At 46.3% G+C, this 18448-nt stretch overlaps 1 protein-coding gene across 4 annotated transcripts; it reads right to left on the minus strand.

Annotated features, from left to right (window-relative positions):
• Positions 1–2995: 2995 nt before the first annotated feature.
• Positions 2996–12986, minus strand: ECSCR (endothelial cell surface expressed chemotaxis and apoptosis regulator). 4 transcript variants are annotated; one of them, XR_004900563.1, is made up of 11 exons: positions 12827–12986; positions 9185–9229; positions 8787–8831; positions 8564–8623; positions 7957–8082; positions 6746–6859; positions 6247–6345; positions 5993–6029; positions 5230–5326; positions 4921–4981; positions 2996–4830 (listed from the first exon to the last, which is right to left on the minus strand). XR_004900563.1 is itself a non-coding variant. In XM_036014762.1 (10 exons), the coding sequence occupies exons 1-10, from the start codon at positions 12885–12887 to the stop codon at positions 4973–4975; spliced, it is 693 nt and encodes a 230-aa protein (XP_035870655.1). In that variant the 5' UTR covers positions 12888–12985; the 3' UTR covers positions 2996–4972. The 4 variants fall into 4 exon arrangements, 3 of the variants coding, with proteins under 3 accessions (XP_035870655.1, XP_035870656.1, XP_028383932.1); XM_036014762.1 differs by having other exon boundaries at positions 2996–4981; positions 12827–12985; XM_036014763.1 differs by lacking the exon at positions 8564–8623 and having other exon boundaries at positions 2996–4981; positions 12827–12983.
• Between the last annotated feature and the right edge of the window lie 5462 nt (positions 12987–18448).

Here is an 18448-nt window from a genome sequence, read left to right on the forward strand (position 1 = left end):
CCCCGCCTAACACTGGGGACATTCAAGGAGGCGCGATGATATCCTGCCTGGGAAAGCCTTTGCAAACTATGGGCTAGAGTGTGACAGTATGACTATTTTTCTCCTCAGGGAGGTCGTTTCAAAATATACAAGAATGCCCTCTGGTCCGGCAACTCAATTGATTAAAGCGTGGTCCCATACGCCAAGGTTTTGGGTTTCATCCTCCTTCAGGGAACATACAAGAATCAACCAATGATTGAATAAATGGGGAAGTCGATCTCTCTCTCTCTCTCTCTCTCTCTCTCTCTCTCTCTCTCTTTGAGATTGATAAGTAATTAAAAAAAAAAACAAATAAACACTAACGCCTGTTAGGAGACTCAGAGACAGGTTTTGGGGATGCTGAACCCAACCCTGGGAAGTTAAGAGCCATGAAAAGTAGAAAAGTGGGGTAAATTTATGTGGATAGAGGGCAGTCTGGGTCTACCCCTCCTCCCTCAGCCCTTCAGGCACAGCGTCATTAGAGGAACCACTGGAGGTCAGGGGTGGAGAAAGAAAAATAGGGCAGGTGCATATTACAGCCGGCATTACAGCCCCTGTCTTCGTTTTCTTTATCTTCCATCTCATCCTACTCCAGGACCCTTCTGAGACCGTTCTCATCTCTTTTACCCCAGTAGTTTCCTTAGCCCATTCCCTTTTATCTGAAGACCACACCTTAGAAGATCAGTAAAAAGAAAGTGAAGAAATATTCCCGCTTTCCCTCACTTAGGTTTGCATGGAGCCGAGCCTTTTAGCAAAGAATAAAACCAGTTCTTCAGCCCTGAGTGGTGTGACTCAGTGGACTGAGTGCCGGCCAGCGAACAAATCAGGGCACATGCCTGGGTTGCAGGCCAGGTCCCCAGTACTGGGTGTGCAATAGGCAACCATACATAGATTCTTCTCCCTCCCTTCTACTCTCTCTAAAAATAAATAAAATCTTTAAAACAAACAAACAAACCAAAAAAATCCAATTCTGTAAAAGTGAAAAAATGATCATGGTCATCCCCAAACCAAACCAAAAAGCCTTAGGTAGTTTGGGGAGACTAGACATTTTGCTCCAGAAGTTGGAAAGGTGGGGTGTGCCTTGGAGTCCAGGGGAGACACTCAGAGATGTCATAGTTGCATGAAGTTAGAGGTATCAGTTGAAAGTGGGAGTGCTAGACAACTGTAGGGGTGACTGGACTGAAAAGCCATACTAAATTATGGGGCTACTCAGAAGTAGAGTCCAGGTTCAAGAACGCTGGACAAGATTTGGGACACTGGGGCCTCTTTGAAATACAAATATATGGTACCTCAACAGCCTTTCCCATCATCCTCTGAAACCTCACTTTCCCCTTTTTTTCTAGACAACTCATTTAACTCCAAATCAGAAAAAAAAAAAGAGGTTCAAAATTGCAACCTTCTGAGATAATTGCCATGCAGCTGTACCCTTCCGTTCATTTATGCCTCAACTAACTCTTCTAGATGAATTTTCCTATGGCTCTATCACCAGTACTAACTTAGAACTCCAAACCCCAGCATTTAGAGCACTTCCATGCCAGTTTTTGTTTAAGCACACCAAACACTCAACAAAATAATTCCCACGGTCAAATTTAATCCCCGTGTTTGGTAAAAGAAAAAGCTGTGGGTTCAAAGGGTTCAGGATGGCGGGGTTAGGGAAAACAACAGCAGAAAGAGCGAGAGAGCCACAGGGAAGGAAATAAGGGAAGGGAAATTGGGATCTGTAAGGCAGTTCACAAAGATAAGAAGGTAGGTGCAGAAAGAAGTTCAAAGAAGTGAGAAAGGACATCCGCTAATCCAGGGGTACCGCTGAGCAAAGACACACCATGTTTTCCAGCAGATTCAAATAGAATTAAGTAGTACTGACCTGACTTTGGGAAACTGTGTGCAGGACCTAGGCCAAGGGGATGCGCCATGACTTTTGTACACTATTTTGCCTAGAGCCAGCCTCAGATTTCTATCAGTTTTCTCTCCTAACTTTTAGAAATGCTTGTTGAACTGTAGTGAATTTTTGCTGGTGATTCTGAGGTTGGCCATGTGCCCTATATGGTTGAGATGATACTCCATCCAGACCTGGAAGAAAGATGCCAAGTAAATGACTGCTCTGTCCAACTGGGTCTGTGCACCAGAGCTGGTTTGCTTGTTGCCCTTGCGTGGGATGGGGGGAGAAGTGAAAAAAGGACACTCTACAGCAACCACCCTACCCCCACCACGTGTTCCTGCTTTGGAAGTCTGTAGTTCTGGGTTAGAATAGGGAGGAAGCTGGCTTGTAAATGCCCACCATCCTGTTGTCTAGACATCAAGGAAGAGATATTGTCTCAGGGAAGCTTCAGGAGCTGCAGAAGGCTGCACTCGGATTTCCTGTCAGAGGTGGGGTCTTGTTTTTGCATAAATAGCAGAACCCCCTTATATAGTTTGCTAGAGAGCAGAATTCACCATTAAGTGAATTCATCCTCTACCCCTTCCAAAAGGATAGTTATTTAGCAGCTGGAAAATGAATATGGCTAATGTGGTACTGCAGTGCTAGTTTTAGGGTAAAAGCCTTTCAATCTCATATTAATATCAGTTCACCCCCTCTCCCCCGCATATAAATACCTTATGACTAACAGCTTGTGTTTGCAGGACATTGTCCAGAGTTGGGGAAGCTTATGGCCTTATAATGGAGACATCAACTGAGTTACCTAGAGTGAAGGTAACTCCATGTCCTTGACCTAATTAGTCCAGTATGGTAAGCAGCCGAACTAGGTGCCCATGATAGTCAGAATAACAACTGAAACAGAATCCAGTACTTCTAGCCATTGTTATGTCACCCGGAGGGTTCTATCCCAATGACAGATTTTTGTACTGGAGCTGGCTGGGAAGTCAGGTGCTTTTGGCAGTGTGGCTCAAATAAAATATATCTGAATTATTTTTTAGAAATACTACAGTATTGCTGTCATGGGTTGGGTACTCCAAGAAATAGACTCTGAGACACTAAGAGTTGCATGCTGACATTTTATTGGTGAGTGCCTCCGGGAGCATCTCTGAGGCGTAAGGGGAGAGGATTGGGGCAGAAGTTGAGACAAGGGGTCCAGGTCTTCATCCCCACACCCATTCCCATCAACCAGTCATCAACCAGCTGTGAGCCCTTAGCAGCCAACACTTCCAGCAGTGGGGGAACGAGTGCCATGATCCTGAAGTGGGGGACCTAGACACAAGTGGCACACCATGTTTTTCTGCTGCAGTTGTCAACTAGTGCTTCCCAGGTATCTCCACATTTACCACCCCATTTTATAGGGCCATGAGGTAGACAGGGCCAGGTAGGTTCATTCTCTCCTTTGTACATGTGAATACAAAGGGAAATCTAGGTACAGGGGATGTAAAAGACTTGCCCAGAATTACCTAAGACTTGTCTCTGGCTCCCACTCAGAGACATATCTACTGAAAAGATTGTTTTTTCCTACTTTGAGAATTCACAGGACTTTAGAACATAAGGATCAGAAAAGTCAGTAGAGGCAAGTAGTCCAGCCACCTCACTTTTAAAGCAAACAGGATCCATGATGGGGGCTGATTTCTCCAATGTTGAGCTGTGCATCTGTGGCAAAGCCCAACCTTGTGACTAGTCTTCCTGCACTCAAGAGCCGGTGTTCACGACCTCTGACATGCTGGGCCCAACGAGCCGCAGGAGAGCTGCAGATGTGAGCAGGCTGCAGGCGCTGCCCCGAGGATTTTAGAATCCGCTGTTTCTTTAGTGCACGTGAATTGTTTTAGCAACACAGAGAAAATGAAACTTTTTGTTCTAGGCTTTCTCTCTCATATCACCTTGAGGAGTCTAAATCCAGAAGAAAAGAGCCTATTTTGGCTTCAGAATGGGTAATCCCTGTCCTCCCTCTGTTTTAAACCGCCAACGAGCAGATGCTTACACAGAGTTGAAGGCTGCCTGCAAACATACACAGACGACTCTCCCGTCGACTCTTCCCAAGAATTATTTTCAAACACAGATTACTAAGAAAACAGATAATTGCTTTCTTTTCCTCCTTCTGTTTAAATGACTTTACATTATTTGTTATCCTTTATTTTTAGGACACAAAGATAAAGCTGTATGGAGTAAAGAGGGTGGGTTTTGCTGTATAAAGTCACAGACCTGTCTTCGCCCCAGACCTTCCCAGTGTTGTTCCCACAGCCAGAACCACAGTGAGGGAGGTCTGCCCTGGGGCAGGCGGAGGACATTTGCCCTTTTAGTATTCAGCTCATACCACCGGCGTTTCCTAGTCAGAACGCTGTTGTGTCTCCCATGTTCTCACTCTCCAGATTTAGTATTTCTCTACAGATTTAGATTTCTCTAGCCATCTCTGACGATTGCTCACTGGCTACAGCTCCTCTTCTCGCCCCTCTGTTAGAGTGGCTAGGCTAGTCAGTCACTTCATCCCCATACTCAGTAAACTAGACGGACAGAGGCAGGCCTGACAAAAGTTCTCTCTACCTCCCAGGTCTCTCAGAGAGTTCCCCGCAGGGGCAGAAACTTGCATACATGCCTTGCCTAGAAAAGGAGGCCCCAGAGCTGCTAGAATGTTCTGTTAAGAAATGTGCATGGGAGCATAGATCTTAAAAGAAATGAGACTGCAGGCCAGAAAATAATTTTAATGCCAAGTAGAATGGACCAAGCCACTTTGTCATTTTCCTTGCTTTTGCTCTACAGACTTCCCCTTCCTATGACATTGAGAAGGTGGGAGGAGCTGGCCGTGTTCCTAGAGTGGCTGTCTGTCCATGTGGGAGAGAGGCTTTTGTGTTGGTAGCTTGCTCCTAAGTCTGAAGGAACGTCAGTATCCTTTAGATCTGCAGTAATGTAGTATGGAGGAGATGTGAAGCAAAAAAATAATTTATGTGGTTTATTGCCTCTATTGATCCCATTGCCTTCCTCCTTACAGTCACAGGGCAGCTGCATCATCTTCGGTCTCATAGGGACCCAAGGTTGCTTTTAAAGAACCTGCAAAATAAATACTTAATGAGGAAGGATGAACTCCTCGGGAGTGGTAAAATAGGCAAGAGGAGAGAAAAGCCTGGGTCTTTCAAAATATCTCATTTCTGGTTAAGGAACAAGAGCCTGACTACTTTAACATATTTTCTATTTATGTATCCTAGAGGATGCATTATAATATTCCAAGTAAATATAAGTGTTACTTTAGAAAAAAAAGGAGCCTGAAAAGGAGAAGAGGGGGACCAGGAAAAATGCACCTTCTCTGCTGAGCGGCACCCTTTGCTGTTATTCATGTTGATATTCTTCATGGAGATGAGGGTGATGCTATCTTTCTCTCCATTGGCTGTGGAGCAGCTAGAGGTAGGAAGGAAACATGGGTTATAGATAAGAAAAGTGGGAGGGCAATGTGGGGGTCAAGGAACTGTGTAGGGGTTGTTGAAAAGTAGACCTTTGTTTCAGTGGTGGATCCTAATGAAATGGAAATGTTTTGAAGTCCAAAAGACTTGTATTTAAATCTTTGTATTACTACCTACTGCTTGTGTGGTCTTGACCAAGTTACGACCTCCCTTGAGTCTCAATGTTTTATCTGCCTGAATAGAATATCTGCCTCAGTAATATCTGCCTGAGAGAATTACTCTAAGAATTTGAGATAATATTACCAAATATCTACCACAGGGCTTAAGACGTACAAGGTATTCAGTAAGTGGTTCCTTAAATGAGTATCTTCTTATTTAAGGAGTATAGTAGAATCTGAATTCCTATACTTTTCATGAAGGGTAATAAGGGTTTAGCCCTGGGACTGAGGAGTTCCAGTTCATCCCCCATCATCAGTTGATCCCTTTCAGGTCCAGGTCTGCTCCTGTCCTGCTTGCCCCCAGCTCTGGCTTCAGAGGGGGCTGTCAGAATTCCTTGCGTGGGTATGTGTGTGTAGAAGACAGGAAGCGTTGGCTGTTGGCTCCCTTTTGGAGGGGAGGCTGAGGTCAGATGGATGACTCCAACTTATACCTCTGACAGTCTTACCTTTCAGATAGCCCGGAACTCCCAGGCTTCTGGGGATCTGTAAAAATCCAAAGGCACAGACTGGGGATCACATACTGTTACTCAGAAGTCCAACCTGCCTTTCAAAGATCACCAAAGTGGACCTTCCCATTTTATCTACTGTTGCGGATGTGCCATTCCAGCCCTCAATTCCAGGCTGGATGTCAGTCCCAGGATCTAGCTCTGAGTGCTCAGCAGAGAGAGGCAAAGGGGGGCCCTGAGGGTCAGGCATGTACCTTCAGGTTCCTTATTCTTCCGACACTTAAACCTTAGACTGACCATGCTGACCAGGATGATCACAACCACCACCAGGATGACAATGAAGCTGATAACACCTGAACAAAGAAAAGGTTGGGGTGAAGGGGAGGCAGAGGAAGGGACAAAAGAGGGTAACAGGAGTTTAAATTCTTTTCCCAGCTAAGTGCTGTGTAGACAGGCTCCGGAGCAAAGTGAATTCCACTTCTGTGCTGAGAAGAGGAACGAGCTCTCAGCCTGCTGCCCTGGCCAGGGTGGGCTCCACAGCCCTTCCCCACCCTCCCATGAGAACATGGAACCCAGCAGAGCCCAGCCGAACTGACTAGAGAGCCAGTGGAGACTCTTTCCCACCAGAGCCTTCTTGGTCAGCCAAACCCTCCCAGCACAAATAAGTGAGATCTGAACTTTTGTTTCCAGACTCAGAGTCCAAGTCAGTTCAGGGGGGGTCCCTGCCACACCGCACTGTCTCCTCCCTCTCACCAAATGCAGCCACGGTGAGCACCGTCTCTGACGTAGGGCTGGGCAGGATGGTGGAGTCTCCTCTGGTCCTCAGGCTCATGGTGGCTGATTTGGTGGTAACATTTTGAGAAGTGTCTACAATGGAGTGGTGGTGGGTGCATCAGTGAAGGAACTCAGCCTACAGAGAGAGCTAGCTCCCCTCCCACTTCCTCCAGGTAAAGGACTGCGGACACAGCTCAAGCCCTGCAGAAAAGACTTCCTCCCTGCCCCTCTGACCAGGTCCCATGAGGATGGAGGTCAGGACTGGGTGATGTGGGATCACATGACTAGATGGCTGGTTGTTTGTGTTACTAGTTCCAAAGGACTCCAGAAAGTTCAGGATGCTTCCCTCACTATGCTCTTCCCACCACCCCGTTGGAGTCGACAAGATTAGGATTTATGCTGCAGATATAGGGAGACAGACTAGGCAAGGTAGAGTCATCGTGTTTTGCCAAGGGTTGAAGAGGGAGGAAAGAAGGGCACCAAAATTTGTCCCCAGGCACTGACTGATCTAGTATGTCAGCCTGCCAGGTAAGATACCCAAGTTTTTGGCCCCCTTAAAAAGTGGTATGGTCACTCATCTCTTCCCTTCTGGAACTCATTGCAGGCCTGACTGCTGTTCCATTTCCTTGTCCTCACCTCTGTCCTAAATAAGTCTGGGAGTTTAAAAAAATCCCAGAGCCAAGAGGTAGGATGAGAGAAAGGGTCAGGGTAGTCTTTGCCGGGAGTCCACACAGGACGTCCCTCCACTTCTGCTGCCACTGCTGCTGCTGCTGCTTGGGACACCGTGCTCGTGCCACGAACAGCGGGCCAAGGTGGCAGGTACCCACCCCTGCCCAGCTCTTCTCCCGCACTGCCGGGTGAGGACCAACCTGCCCTGAGAAGTGTGCAACCCTTTCCTAACCTTGTCTGCCTTCCTTTGCACTGTTTGGTTCTCCTAGCCTTCTCTTTCTCTCTCTGTGCCTTGATCGATCCCGAGTCCACACTCTTTCTACCTTCACTGTGACCAGGCCCAGGTCCCTGACTCTACTCCCCACCAAACCTCATTCCCTTCCAGACCAGGGTGCTGCTGATGTGGATCCTGGCCCTGAGACCCCTCATTGTGGGGCAAGATCTGGGCCCCCTGAAGAGGAGAGGAAGGAACCCAGCCAGACATGACCCATTGTATTTTACTGCCAGCCCCACATACTTACCGAGGGCTGATATGTGTTGCTGTGGCTGGGACAGAGTCAGGCCTGGCAAGCTCTGGAAGTGACCATCTATGGTGCTTGACCTCGGCGTCACAGGTGTGGGGACCTGTGAGGCCTTCCCTGGAGTGGCTGTGGATTAGGAAGCATGTATGAGCCTGCTTGGGGCTCCAACCAGCACACACACAGCAAAGGCTCTTTAGTCCAAGATCGTTCTTCTCATTACTGCTTTCATTCCAGAAGGAGCCATCCTCTCTCACACCTCTGGGTCTTCACCCGCACAGTTCCCTCTGCCTGGAATACACCCTACCACCCTTCACCTCCCAGTCTTCATTTGGTCAACTCCTTCTTTGGTCTCTGCTTCAGCTCTCCCTCACTCTGGAATGTACTCGCTGGCCCTCAAGTCAGAAGCTGCTGACATTTGTCTGGGCTCCAGCAGCACTCTGCCATGCGCATCGCAGCCCTTCTCACCCTGCTTTGTGATTGGCGACATTACATCTTGTTTACTTGTCTGCTCTCCCATGAGTGTGCATTCTCCTTTAGAGCAGAAACTGTGCCTGCCTCCTCATGGGGCCCTCCCTGGATGGAATTTGTAGTGTGAGTAGCAGAGTACCTGGGGCACTGGCGCTGGACAGAGACCTTGGGCTACTGGGCTCTGAGGAAGCACTGTCTTCTGCAAGGACAGACGCAGAATGGGAAGTGAAGGTGGGGCAGGTTTGATGATACCACACTTCTAACCCATATGAGAACCTTTGGGCCGCAAGCAAGTCTGAAGGGATGGGCAGGGGACTGTGTGGAGGGCCGGGATTGGCCCCTTGACAACCACACTCACTCACCTGTGTTGGGAGTTGACTCTGTGGTCAGACTTAGACTGAAGGCTCCTGAAACAGATCATCTGAGGCTGTTTGTTGCCTCTTATTGCTCTGTCTCCCTCTTTTGCCCTATAGCTGGCGTTTTCTACTCTTTCTTCCTACCCCATCCCTCACCTGCAACAATTCCTCTCACTCTACTTTCAAGGTAGGTTAGACTGGGCCAAGCTGAAACAGGTCCCTAGAAGTGCTCAGTCTTGAATGCCCTGAGGTCTGGCCCCACCCCTAATCACTTGAGATCTGCCAGGTAAGACACCCTGGGTTGACACCTTGAGATCTGCATAAAACAGGGCCTAGAGATCCTCTCACCCTTACCAAGCTCCCAGACCTAAATGCTGGAGGAGGTCCTGTGTGCTGGGTCTTACCCTGAAGGCTAGAGGGCTGTGTTGTGGTGGGCTGGGAGTTGTGGCCTGCAAAAGAAAGCAAAACACAGACTAGCTTCGTGAGGCTCCTGCCCCGCATACAGGCCCCAGAAAAACTGAGGCCTTTTGCCTTTCCAAGCCTCCCATGCCTACAGAGGCCTAAAGGATGTGGCTCCAGCTAAGGGGGCTGGCTTCCTCTGAGACCGTGATTGAATAGCACCATCACCACCACCTCATGATTCAGCATCCCGGAGTCCTTTCCTGTCTCTTCAGTCTCACATGGGTTTTATACCAACCTGACACAACGTCAGGGGAAGGTCATTTTAAATTAGTGACGTCGAAGGACAGAGGGCCAGTGACCTGCCAGTCTAGACAAAGACTCCAGGTCTCTAGGCTAATGTCACTACACCACCATTGAGCCATCCATTTTCCTCTGCGGATCTCATCACACCAGTCCTGCCCCAAAGGAAGGGGATGGAAAGATGTAATGAATAAGATGGAGTTTGGGCCTGGGGCTGGTATCTGGGCTGTATCTCTGCCCTCCTCCAGCAGGAGGAGGGGCCTACCGGAAGCAAGTCCTGGCATATGTACAGGAGACAGGGAAGCTGTAGAACGAGTGATCAGCTTACTCTCACAGGCAGAGCCTACTCAGAAATGATTGTTGTTGGACAAACCCGGGGAGGAGGTCACTAGGAGGCCCCAGTAAGAAGCCCACATTAGATCGTTTGGTAAGTACGTGTGTATGCCGGTTAGCCTCCATGCAGATGTGTGTGTGTGTGTGTGTGTGTGTGTGTGTGTGTACGCGCTTGTGTGCCATATATGTGTCCCCCGTGTCTGTGGGACCTCAAAGGTCAGGTTGTGTTTGCTCATTTTCCACAATGAAATCATTCTTAAAACCTGTGAACAATGTGAAAGGAAAACGTGGGGAAGTGGAGCCGCCCAGCTGGGTTCCCGTCCCTCCACTCTGCTGGGACGACAGCCGCTGGTCGGGCTCTCCTGTTCCCTCCGCCCCTCATCATCAGGGAAACACCAAGCCGGGCCTGGGCGAACAGAGGCGGCTGGGGGCCAGGGGCCCGCCCAGCCTGGGGCAGCCTGCTGGTCTGTTTATTTTCCTTAGCCACTGCCTTCCTCCATGGGGCTATCACTTGGATGGCGTGGAATTAATTGTTTCCAAGCCCACGCTTTCCCGAACCCTAGGCCATGCGGTGTTTTTCCAGGTCAGCATCTCCGATACTTTATTCCCTCACTGGGTGGTAGGTCAGGTCAAGAGGGGAGTTAAAAGTTACGGGTGCCCCAGGCTAAAGGGAACTTTCCCCAGCTGGGGAATGACCCTTTTAATCCAAGGCATGTCCTGAAAACACCTATGAGTAAGTCCCAGGGGCCAAGTTCCAGTAGGTTGCTCTTTGTCTTCTGCCCCCTCCCCCTACGGAAACTTTTTGTCACCAGGAGATGCCTCTGTGAGTAGAGGAGGGATTTAGGGAGCGTCTGTTTTGACAGGCCAGGGTGCCTCTGACCGCTGGGCACTCAGACAACCAGAGCACACTGGCCACGGGGATTTCTTATTTTCCTGTCTCCTCTCCTTCATCCCCACCTGCTCCATTTCCACCCAGCCTCTCTCTCCTCCCCTTCCACAACCTCATCCAGTGTTCCTCAGCAGCATATTTTAGTGCTTAACAAATCATGGAGTGCGGAATCTGGCAGGCCTGAGTTCAAGTCCTGACCCTGTCACTTATTGACCCGAGCCTTAGTTTTCTCCTCATTAAAATACAAGTGATTTTCACCTGGCTGGCGTAGCTCAGTGGATTGAGCGCAGGCTGGGAACCAAAGTGTCCCAGGTTCGATTCCCAGCCAGGGTACATTCCTGGGTTGCAGGCCATAACCCCCAGCAACCTTGCTCTCTCTCTCTCTCTCTCTCTCTCTCTCTCTCCCTCCCTTCCTTCCCTCTCTAAAAACAAAAAACAAAAAACAAGTGATTTTAGCCCTGGGCAGTGTGGCTCAGTTGGTTGGAGCATTGTCCTGTAAACCAAAAGGTTGCAGGTTCTATCCCTGGTCAGGGCATATGTGTAGGTTGTGGGTTTGGTCCCCAGTCGGGTTCAGTCCCTGGTCAGGGTGCATACGGTTGGTTGGGGTGCACACAAGAGGCTACTGATTGATGTTTCTCTCCCCCTCTCTCTAAAATCAATAGGCATGACCTTGGATGAGTATAAAAAATAGTGATAAAATAACATGCAAGTGATTTTAGTACCTTATACGTGGTTGTGAGGATAAGAAAATGAATATAAAGTACTTAATGCAGTGTCTGACAGATAGTTCATGCTCAATAAATGTTGGACATTTAAAGTTTTTTCCCATTGTGTCAAATTCTCCCAGTCTCAAGCCTACTCTGCCCTGACTTATGTATCCACAGTCAAGTCCCTCTGCGGTCCTGAATATCCTCCAAAGCATTCCTCGGTCCACCAAAATGAAGGAGACAGTAAGTGCTCTGAGATACTCGGGAAGAGGATAGGGTATGCAAGCAGTGAGCACGGCTTCCATAGAGTTTACACAGGGCAGTCCTAGTCCTGGCCCCCGTTGCGGACAAGGCAGTGTGTAGGGAAGCTGGGAGAAGCCCAAGCCTATGAAAATCCCACCTCATGAGTCTCATCTTTCAACCTTCTCTGCCATTTCCGCAATTTCTACGACAGCCTAGTTCCCCAGCCCCAGATCAAAAGTGTGACTCCATCCTGTGGGAGGAATCGGGGAGGAGGGGGGTGGGTGACCAGAGTTTGACTTCCAAGCCATGGACTTTTAGAGAAATGTCTGACCTCCCCGGGAGGCAGTCTTCTGGTGCTCAGGCCTTCTCACCCACCACCAAGGAAGGGCGTCCTCCCTCCCATCCAAGCTCTCCCACACTCTCCACTGCTGCTTTGGGCACAGGCTCATCACCCTCCACGGAGGACTCATGGAGGGTGCTGTGGGGGTGGGGAAGAAATGAACTAAGGGAAGTTGCTGCCCCGTGAGTCAGAATCTCCTGGATTTCTCTTAGTTCCCAGCAATTGCTCCCTAATTAGAGGACCCCCTCTGAGCTACTTCTCTACTCATCGTCGGCAGGGCTCTGTCTGGGAGGTGTTCTCAAGTCATCTCTTCCGAAGCTCATCTCAACTGGGCCCCTGGGTGAGGATGTTGAGTACCTCCTCTTCGGGAAATAATTCTTTGTATCTAACTTGAACCCCTCTTGCTGTGAGCTTAGAGTCAGTATTTGGAATTCCCAGGTTGTTACTCCCCACACTAAAGAAGAAAAAAGATCACCCGTAAAGCCCAAGGTGCAGACAATGTCATGCTAGTAGAACACCATGGAAGGAGCTTTGGGGCCTCAACCTCACACCCACACAGTCCTTTCCCGAATTTCAGAAGGCCAGCCTTTCATGGGGGCCCCAGTTCACCCTGGAAATTTTCCCACAAAAAGCCTTAACCATATGCTGTTTTACCCTTGCCTAGTAATGTCTACCTCCAAACCCAACCGATCCCTTGCACAAAAGGCTCTGGAATTTCCCTTGGGCACAGCCCTGGATGAAGAGCTGGATGTGCGGTGTGTGTCCTGGAAGAGGGATAGGACCGCCAGCCCTGGGAGGGAACTGCTGAAGGAGAGGGGCCAGTGCCTCTTACCTTGGACTAGGAGGAAGCCGAGGATCACCCAGCACAGCCGAGTTGCTCTGACAGTCCCCATGTCAGCTGGGTCTGTAGTGGGCAGGCAGCTGCTCCGTGGAGGCTCTGTCCATAGTGGAGAAGAGAGAGGGAGTGCTGGGGCGGGGAGGGGCTGGGGGCTGGCTCTCCAGGAGCTTCCTGTCAAAGAATAGAAGGAAACAGATTGGGACTAACTCCAGGGGCCCTGCTCAGCCTGACAGCCCAGACGAGGATGTAAGGCTGAAACATCGACGACTGCGCCCTGGGCTCCGGGACTCTGAGTAGCCTGGGCTAGTGCCAGTTGTGCTCTCCTCCAGGGCCTGTGCTCAAAGACCAGTGATAGCCACACACCATCCCACCCCTCCCCACCCCACCCTCGCCCCCTGCCTTCCCCTCCCAGGGATCCATCAGGTACCTCCACACACCACCTGGAAGATTTCCTGGAGTGTGACCCAGTCCCCCAAGCCCATTCTGTTTCAGACTGTGACTGTGCTCTAAAGCTCAGCCCACCAGCCGCCCATGCTGTATATACTCGGAATTCCTCACATTCCTCTCTCTCCTCAGGACTACCAATGCAGATGGGGCTCCCAGTATATCTTATTATTGTTATTCTTTTTTACTTTAAAGATTTTATTTATTTATTTTTAAAGAAGGGTAAGGAGGGAGAAAGAGAGGGAGAGGAACATCAATGTGCGGTTACCTCTCTTTTGCCCCCTACTGGGGATCTGGTCCACAACCCAGGCATGTGCCCTGACTGGGAATCGAATCAGGGACCCTTTGGTTTGCAGGCCAGAACTCAGACCACTGAGCCACACCAGCCGGGGCTTATTATTGTTATAGTTTTAAAAAATATTATTGTTGGTAAGAGTCAAATTTCATATTATTTTTATTTATTTTTAAGGTTTTTATTTATATTTAGAGAGAGGGGAAGGGAGGGAGAAAGAAGGAGAGGAACATCAATGTCTGGTTGCCTCTTGCACGCCCCCTACTGGGAACCCAGCCCACAACCCAGGCATGTGCCCTGACTGGGAATGACCCTTTGGTTTGCAGGCCGGCACTCAATCCACTGAGCCATGACAGCCAAGGCTATTATTGTTATTCTTAAGGAAAAAACAAGAGAACCACATTCCAAGCATCCCTCCCTCTGGGCACAACCCGTACTCTGGGGTCAGGCCCTCCCTGTGCTCCAGCAGTATTCTTATTCTTAGCATTCAGCCACCATACATCCCACAGTACTCTCTCCTGTAGACACATTGTCACTGTTTTCAGTATCCTTAGGACCTGGCACAACGCCTGACATATAGTAGGTCCTCAGCACATATTTATTAAACTAAACTCAAAAGGTTTACAGCAATGTAACACACAATCCTCTTTAATATAATTATCATTGTGAATTTTCTTCTAGCCTGTGATATAATATGCATATATATGTAATCATTTTATAATTGGTGTCCTTTTGTCCCTTATTTTTGTTTTTTTATGAATATTTCATTTTGAAGCAATCACAAATGTACAGATAGTACATCACACAGAACTTTTCTTCCTTGAACCTTTTGAGAGTAAATTGCCAACAGAATGCCCAATCACTCACAGAGTGTTGTAGTATGTATTGCCTACAAACAAGGACACTCTCCTATATAATCAATACAGCCATCAAAATTAGAAAATTAATATTGATAATTACTACTATCTAATCCTCAGATTTCATTCCAGTTTTTTTCTCATTTTTTTTATTTTAATCATTGTTCAAATACAGTTTTCTCCTTTTTACTCCCAATCCAGTCCCCCCTCCCACTCTCCCCACTTCCCTCCCATTACCACCCTCCCCCTAGTTTTTGACCATGTGTCCTTTAAGTTTTTTCCTGTGAACCCTTCCCACTGTCCCCTTAAATTCCCTCTTCTCTCCCCTCTGGTCACTGTCAGCCTGTCCTCTATTTCAGTGTCTTTGGTTATATTTTGCTTGTTTCTTTGTTTTGTTATTTAGGTTCCCGTTAAAGGTGAGATCATATGGTATTTGTCTTTCACTGCCTGGCTTGTTTTGCTTAGCATAATGTTTTCCAGCTCCATCCACGCTGTTGCAAAGGGTAGGAGCTCCTTCTTTCTTTCTGCTGCATAGAATTCCATTGTGTAAATGTACCATAGTTTTTTGATCCATTCATTTACTGATGGGCATCTTGGTTGCTTCCAGCATCTAGCTATTGTAAATTGTGCTGCTATGAACATTGGGATGCATAGGTTCTTTTGAATTGGTGTTTTAGTATTCTTAGGATAGAGTCCCAGCAGTGGAATCGCAGGGTCAAAAGACAGATCCATTTTTAGTTTTCTGAGGAAGTTCCATACTGCTTTCCATAGTGGTTGTACCAATCTGCAGTCCCACCAGCAGTGCACTAGGGTCGCCTTTTCTCCACAACCTCTCCAATGCTTGTTGTTTGTTGCTTTGTTTAGGATGGCCATTCTGTCTGGTGTGAAGTGGTATCTCATTGTGGTTTTAATTTGCATCTCTCTGATAGCTAGTGATATTGAACATCGTTTCATGTGTCTCTGGATTTTCTGTATGTCCTCCTTGGAGAAGTGTCTGTTCAAGTCCTTTGCCCACTTTTTAATTGGATTCCTTGTCTTCTTAGAGTGAAGTCATGTAAGTTCTTTATATATTTTGGAGATTAAACCCTTGTCTGAGGTATTATTGGCAAATATGTTTTCCCATACAGTTGGTTCTCTTTTAATTTTGATACTGTTTTCTTTAGCTGTGCAGAAGCTTTTAATTTTGATGAGGTCCCATTTGTTTATTCTTTCCTTTATGTCCCTTGCTCTAGGGGACACGTCAGTAAAAAAGTTTCCTCGTGAAATATCTGAGATTTTCCTACCTACGTTCTCCTCTAGGACTTTAATGGTGTCACGTTTTATATTTAAGTCTTTTATCCACCTTGAATTTATTTTTGTATATGGTGTAAGTTGGTGCTCAAGTTTCATTTTTTTGCACATGGCTGTCCAGTTCTCCCAACACCATTTGTTGAAGAGGCTATTTTTATTCCATTTAATGTTGCTGCCTCCTTTGTCAAATATTAATTGACCATAGAGACTTGGGCTTATTTCTGGGCTCTCTGTTCTGTTCCATTGGTCTATGTGCCTGTTTTTATGCCAGTACCAGGCTGTTTTGATTACAGTGGCCTTGTAGTATAGTTTAGTGTTGGGTATTGTGATCCCTCCTACTTTACTCTTCTTTCTCAAAATTGCAGCAGCTATTCGGGGTCGTTTATAATTCCATATAAATTTTTGAAGTGTTTGTTCTATGTCTGTGAAATAAGCCATTGGTACTTTAATAGGTATTGCATTGAATGTGTAAATTGCTTTGGGTAGTATGGACATTTTGATGATATTAATTCTTGCAATCCATGAACACGGTATATGTTTCCATTTGTTTGTGTCTTCCTTGATTTCTTTCTTCAGTGTTGTGTAGTTTTCTGAATACAGGTCTTTTACCTCTTTGGTTAGGTTTATTCCTAGATATTTTATTTTTCTTTTTGCTATTTCAAATGGGATTTTTTCCTTGATCTCTGTTTCTGCTGTTTCATTGTTGGTGTACAGAAATGCCTTTGATTTCTGCATATTGACTTTGTATCCCACTGTTTTACCAAATTCATTTATTAGGTCAAGCAGTTTTTTGGTGGAGTCTATAGGATTTTCTATGTACACCGTCATGTCATCTGCAAACAGTGACAGTTTTGTTTCCTCCTTTCCGACTTGAATGTCTTTTATTTCTTTTTCTTGTCTGATTGCTGTGGCTAAAACTTCCAGTACTATATTGAATAGAAGTGGTGAAAGTGGACAGCCTTGTCTTGTTCCTGATCTTAGTGGAAAAGATTTTAATTTTTGGCCATTGAGTATGATGTTGGCTGAAGGTCTCTCATATATGGCCTTTATTATGTTGAGGAATGCTCCCTCTATTCCCACTTTGCCGAGTGTTTTTATCGTGAAGGGGTGCTGTACCTTATCAAATGCTTTTTCTGCATCAATTGATATGATCATGTGGTTTTTGTCTTTGCTTTTGTTTATGTGATGTATTACATTTACTGACTTGCGGATATTGAACCATCCTTGCATCCCTGGAATGAATCCCACTTGGTCATGGTGTATGATCTTTTTAATGTATTGTTGGATGCGGTTTGCCAGTATTTTGTTGAGGATTTTAGTGTCAATGTTCATCAGTGATACTGGCCTGAAGTTTTCTTTCTTTGTTGTGTCTTTATCTGGTTTTGGAATTAGGATGATGTTGGCCTCATAAAAAGAGTTTGGGAGACTCCCATCTTTTTGGATTTTTTGGAACAGTTTGTGAAGGATAGGGGTTAGCTCTTCCTTAAATGCTTTGTAGAATTCTCCTGTGAAACCATCTGGTCCCAGGCTTTTGTGTGTTGGGAGTTTTTTGATTACTGTTTCAATTTCTTTTGTTGTTATTGGTCTGTTCAGGCTTTCTGCTTCTTTTTCATTGAGTTTTGGAGGATTATATTTTTCTAGAAAGTTGTCCATTTCACCTAGGTTTTCAAATTTCTTGGCATACAGCTCTTTGTAGTAATTTCTTACAATCCTTTGTATTTCTGTGGTATCTGTTGTAATCTCTCCTCTTTCATTTCTGATTGTGTTTATTTGGGTCTTCTCTCTTTTTTTCTTGATGAGTCTGCTTAAAGGCTTGTCGATTTTGTTTATCTTTTCAAAGAACCAGCTCTTGGATGCATTGATCCTTAGAATTGTGCTTTTAGTCTCTATGTCATTTAATTCTGCTCTGATCTTGGTTATTTCCTTCTTTCTGCTTGCTCTGGGCTGCCTTTGTTGTTGTTCCTCGAGTTCTTGTAGACGTAGGGTTAGGTTGTTTGTTTGGAATGTTTCTAACCTTTTTAGGTGGGCCTGTATTGCTATGAACTTCCCTCTCAGGACTGCCTTGGCTGTGTCCCATAAGTTTTGGGTTGTTGTGAGTTTGTTTTCATTTGTTTCCAGAAACCTTTTGATTTCTTCCCTAATATCATTCTTGACCCATTCATTGTTTGATAGCATGCTATTTAATCTCCATGATTTTGAGTGTTTTTGCTTTTTTTCCCTTGGGTTTGGTTTCTAGCTTCAGTCCCTTGTGGTCTGAGAAAATGCTTGGTATGATTTCAATTTTCTTGAAATTCTTGAGGCTTGTTTTGTGTCCTATCATGTGGTCTATCTTTGAGAATGTTCCGTGTACATTTGAAAAGAATGTATGTTTAGCTTCTTTTGGATGGAGGGCTCTGTATATATCAGTAAAGTCCATTTCATCGAGGGTATTGTTCAATGCCACAATATCTTTGTTGATATTTTGTTTAGAAGATCTGTCCATTTTTGATAGTGGGCTGTTAAAATCTCCCACTATAATTGTGTTGCTGTCCATTTCTTTCTTGAAGTCCTCTAAGATTTTCTTTATGTATTTCGGCGGTCCTATGTTGGTTGCATATATATTTACAATATTTATGTCTTCTTGATGGATTCTTCCCTGGAGTATTATGAAGTGACCTTCTGGGTCTCTCTTTATGGACCTTTTTTGGAAATCTATTTTGTCTGATATGAGTATTGCTACCCCGGCTTTTTTTT

Source organism: Phyllostomus discolor, chromosome 13 (genome assembly GCF_004126475.2).
Source record: "Phyllostomus discolor isolate MPI-MPIP mPhyDis1 chromosome 13, mPhyDis1.pri.v3, whole genome shotgun sequence".
Taxonomy (NCBI): Eukaryota; Metazoa; Chordata; class Mammalia; order Chiroptera; family Phyllostomidae; genus Phyllostomus; species Phyllostomus discolor.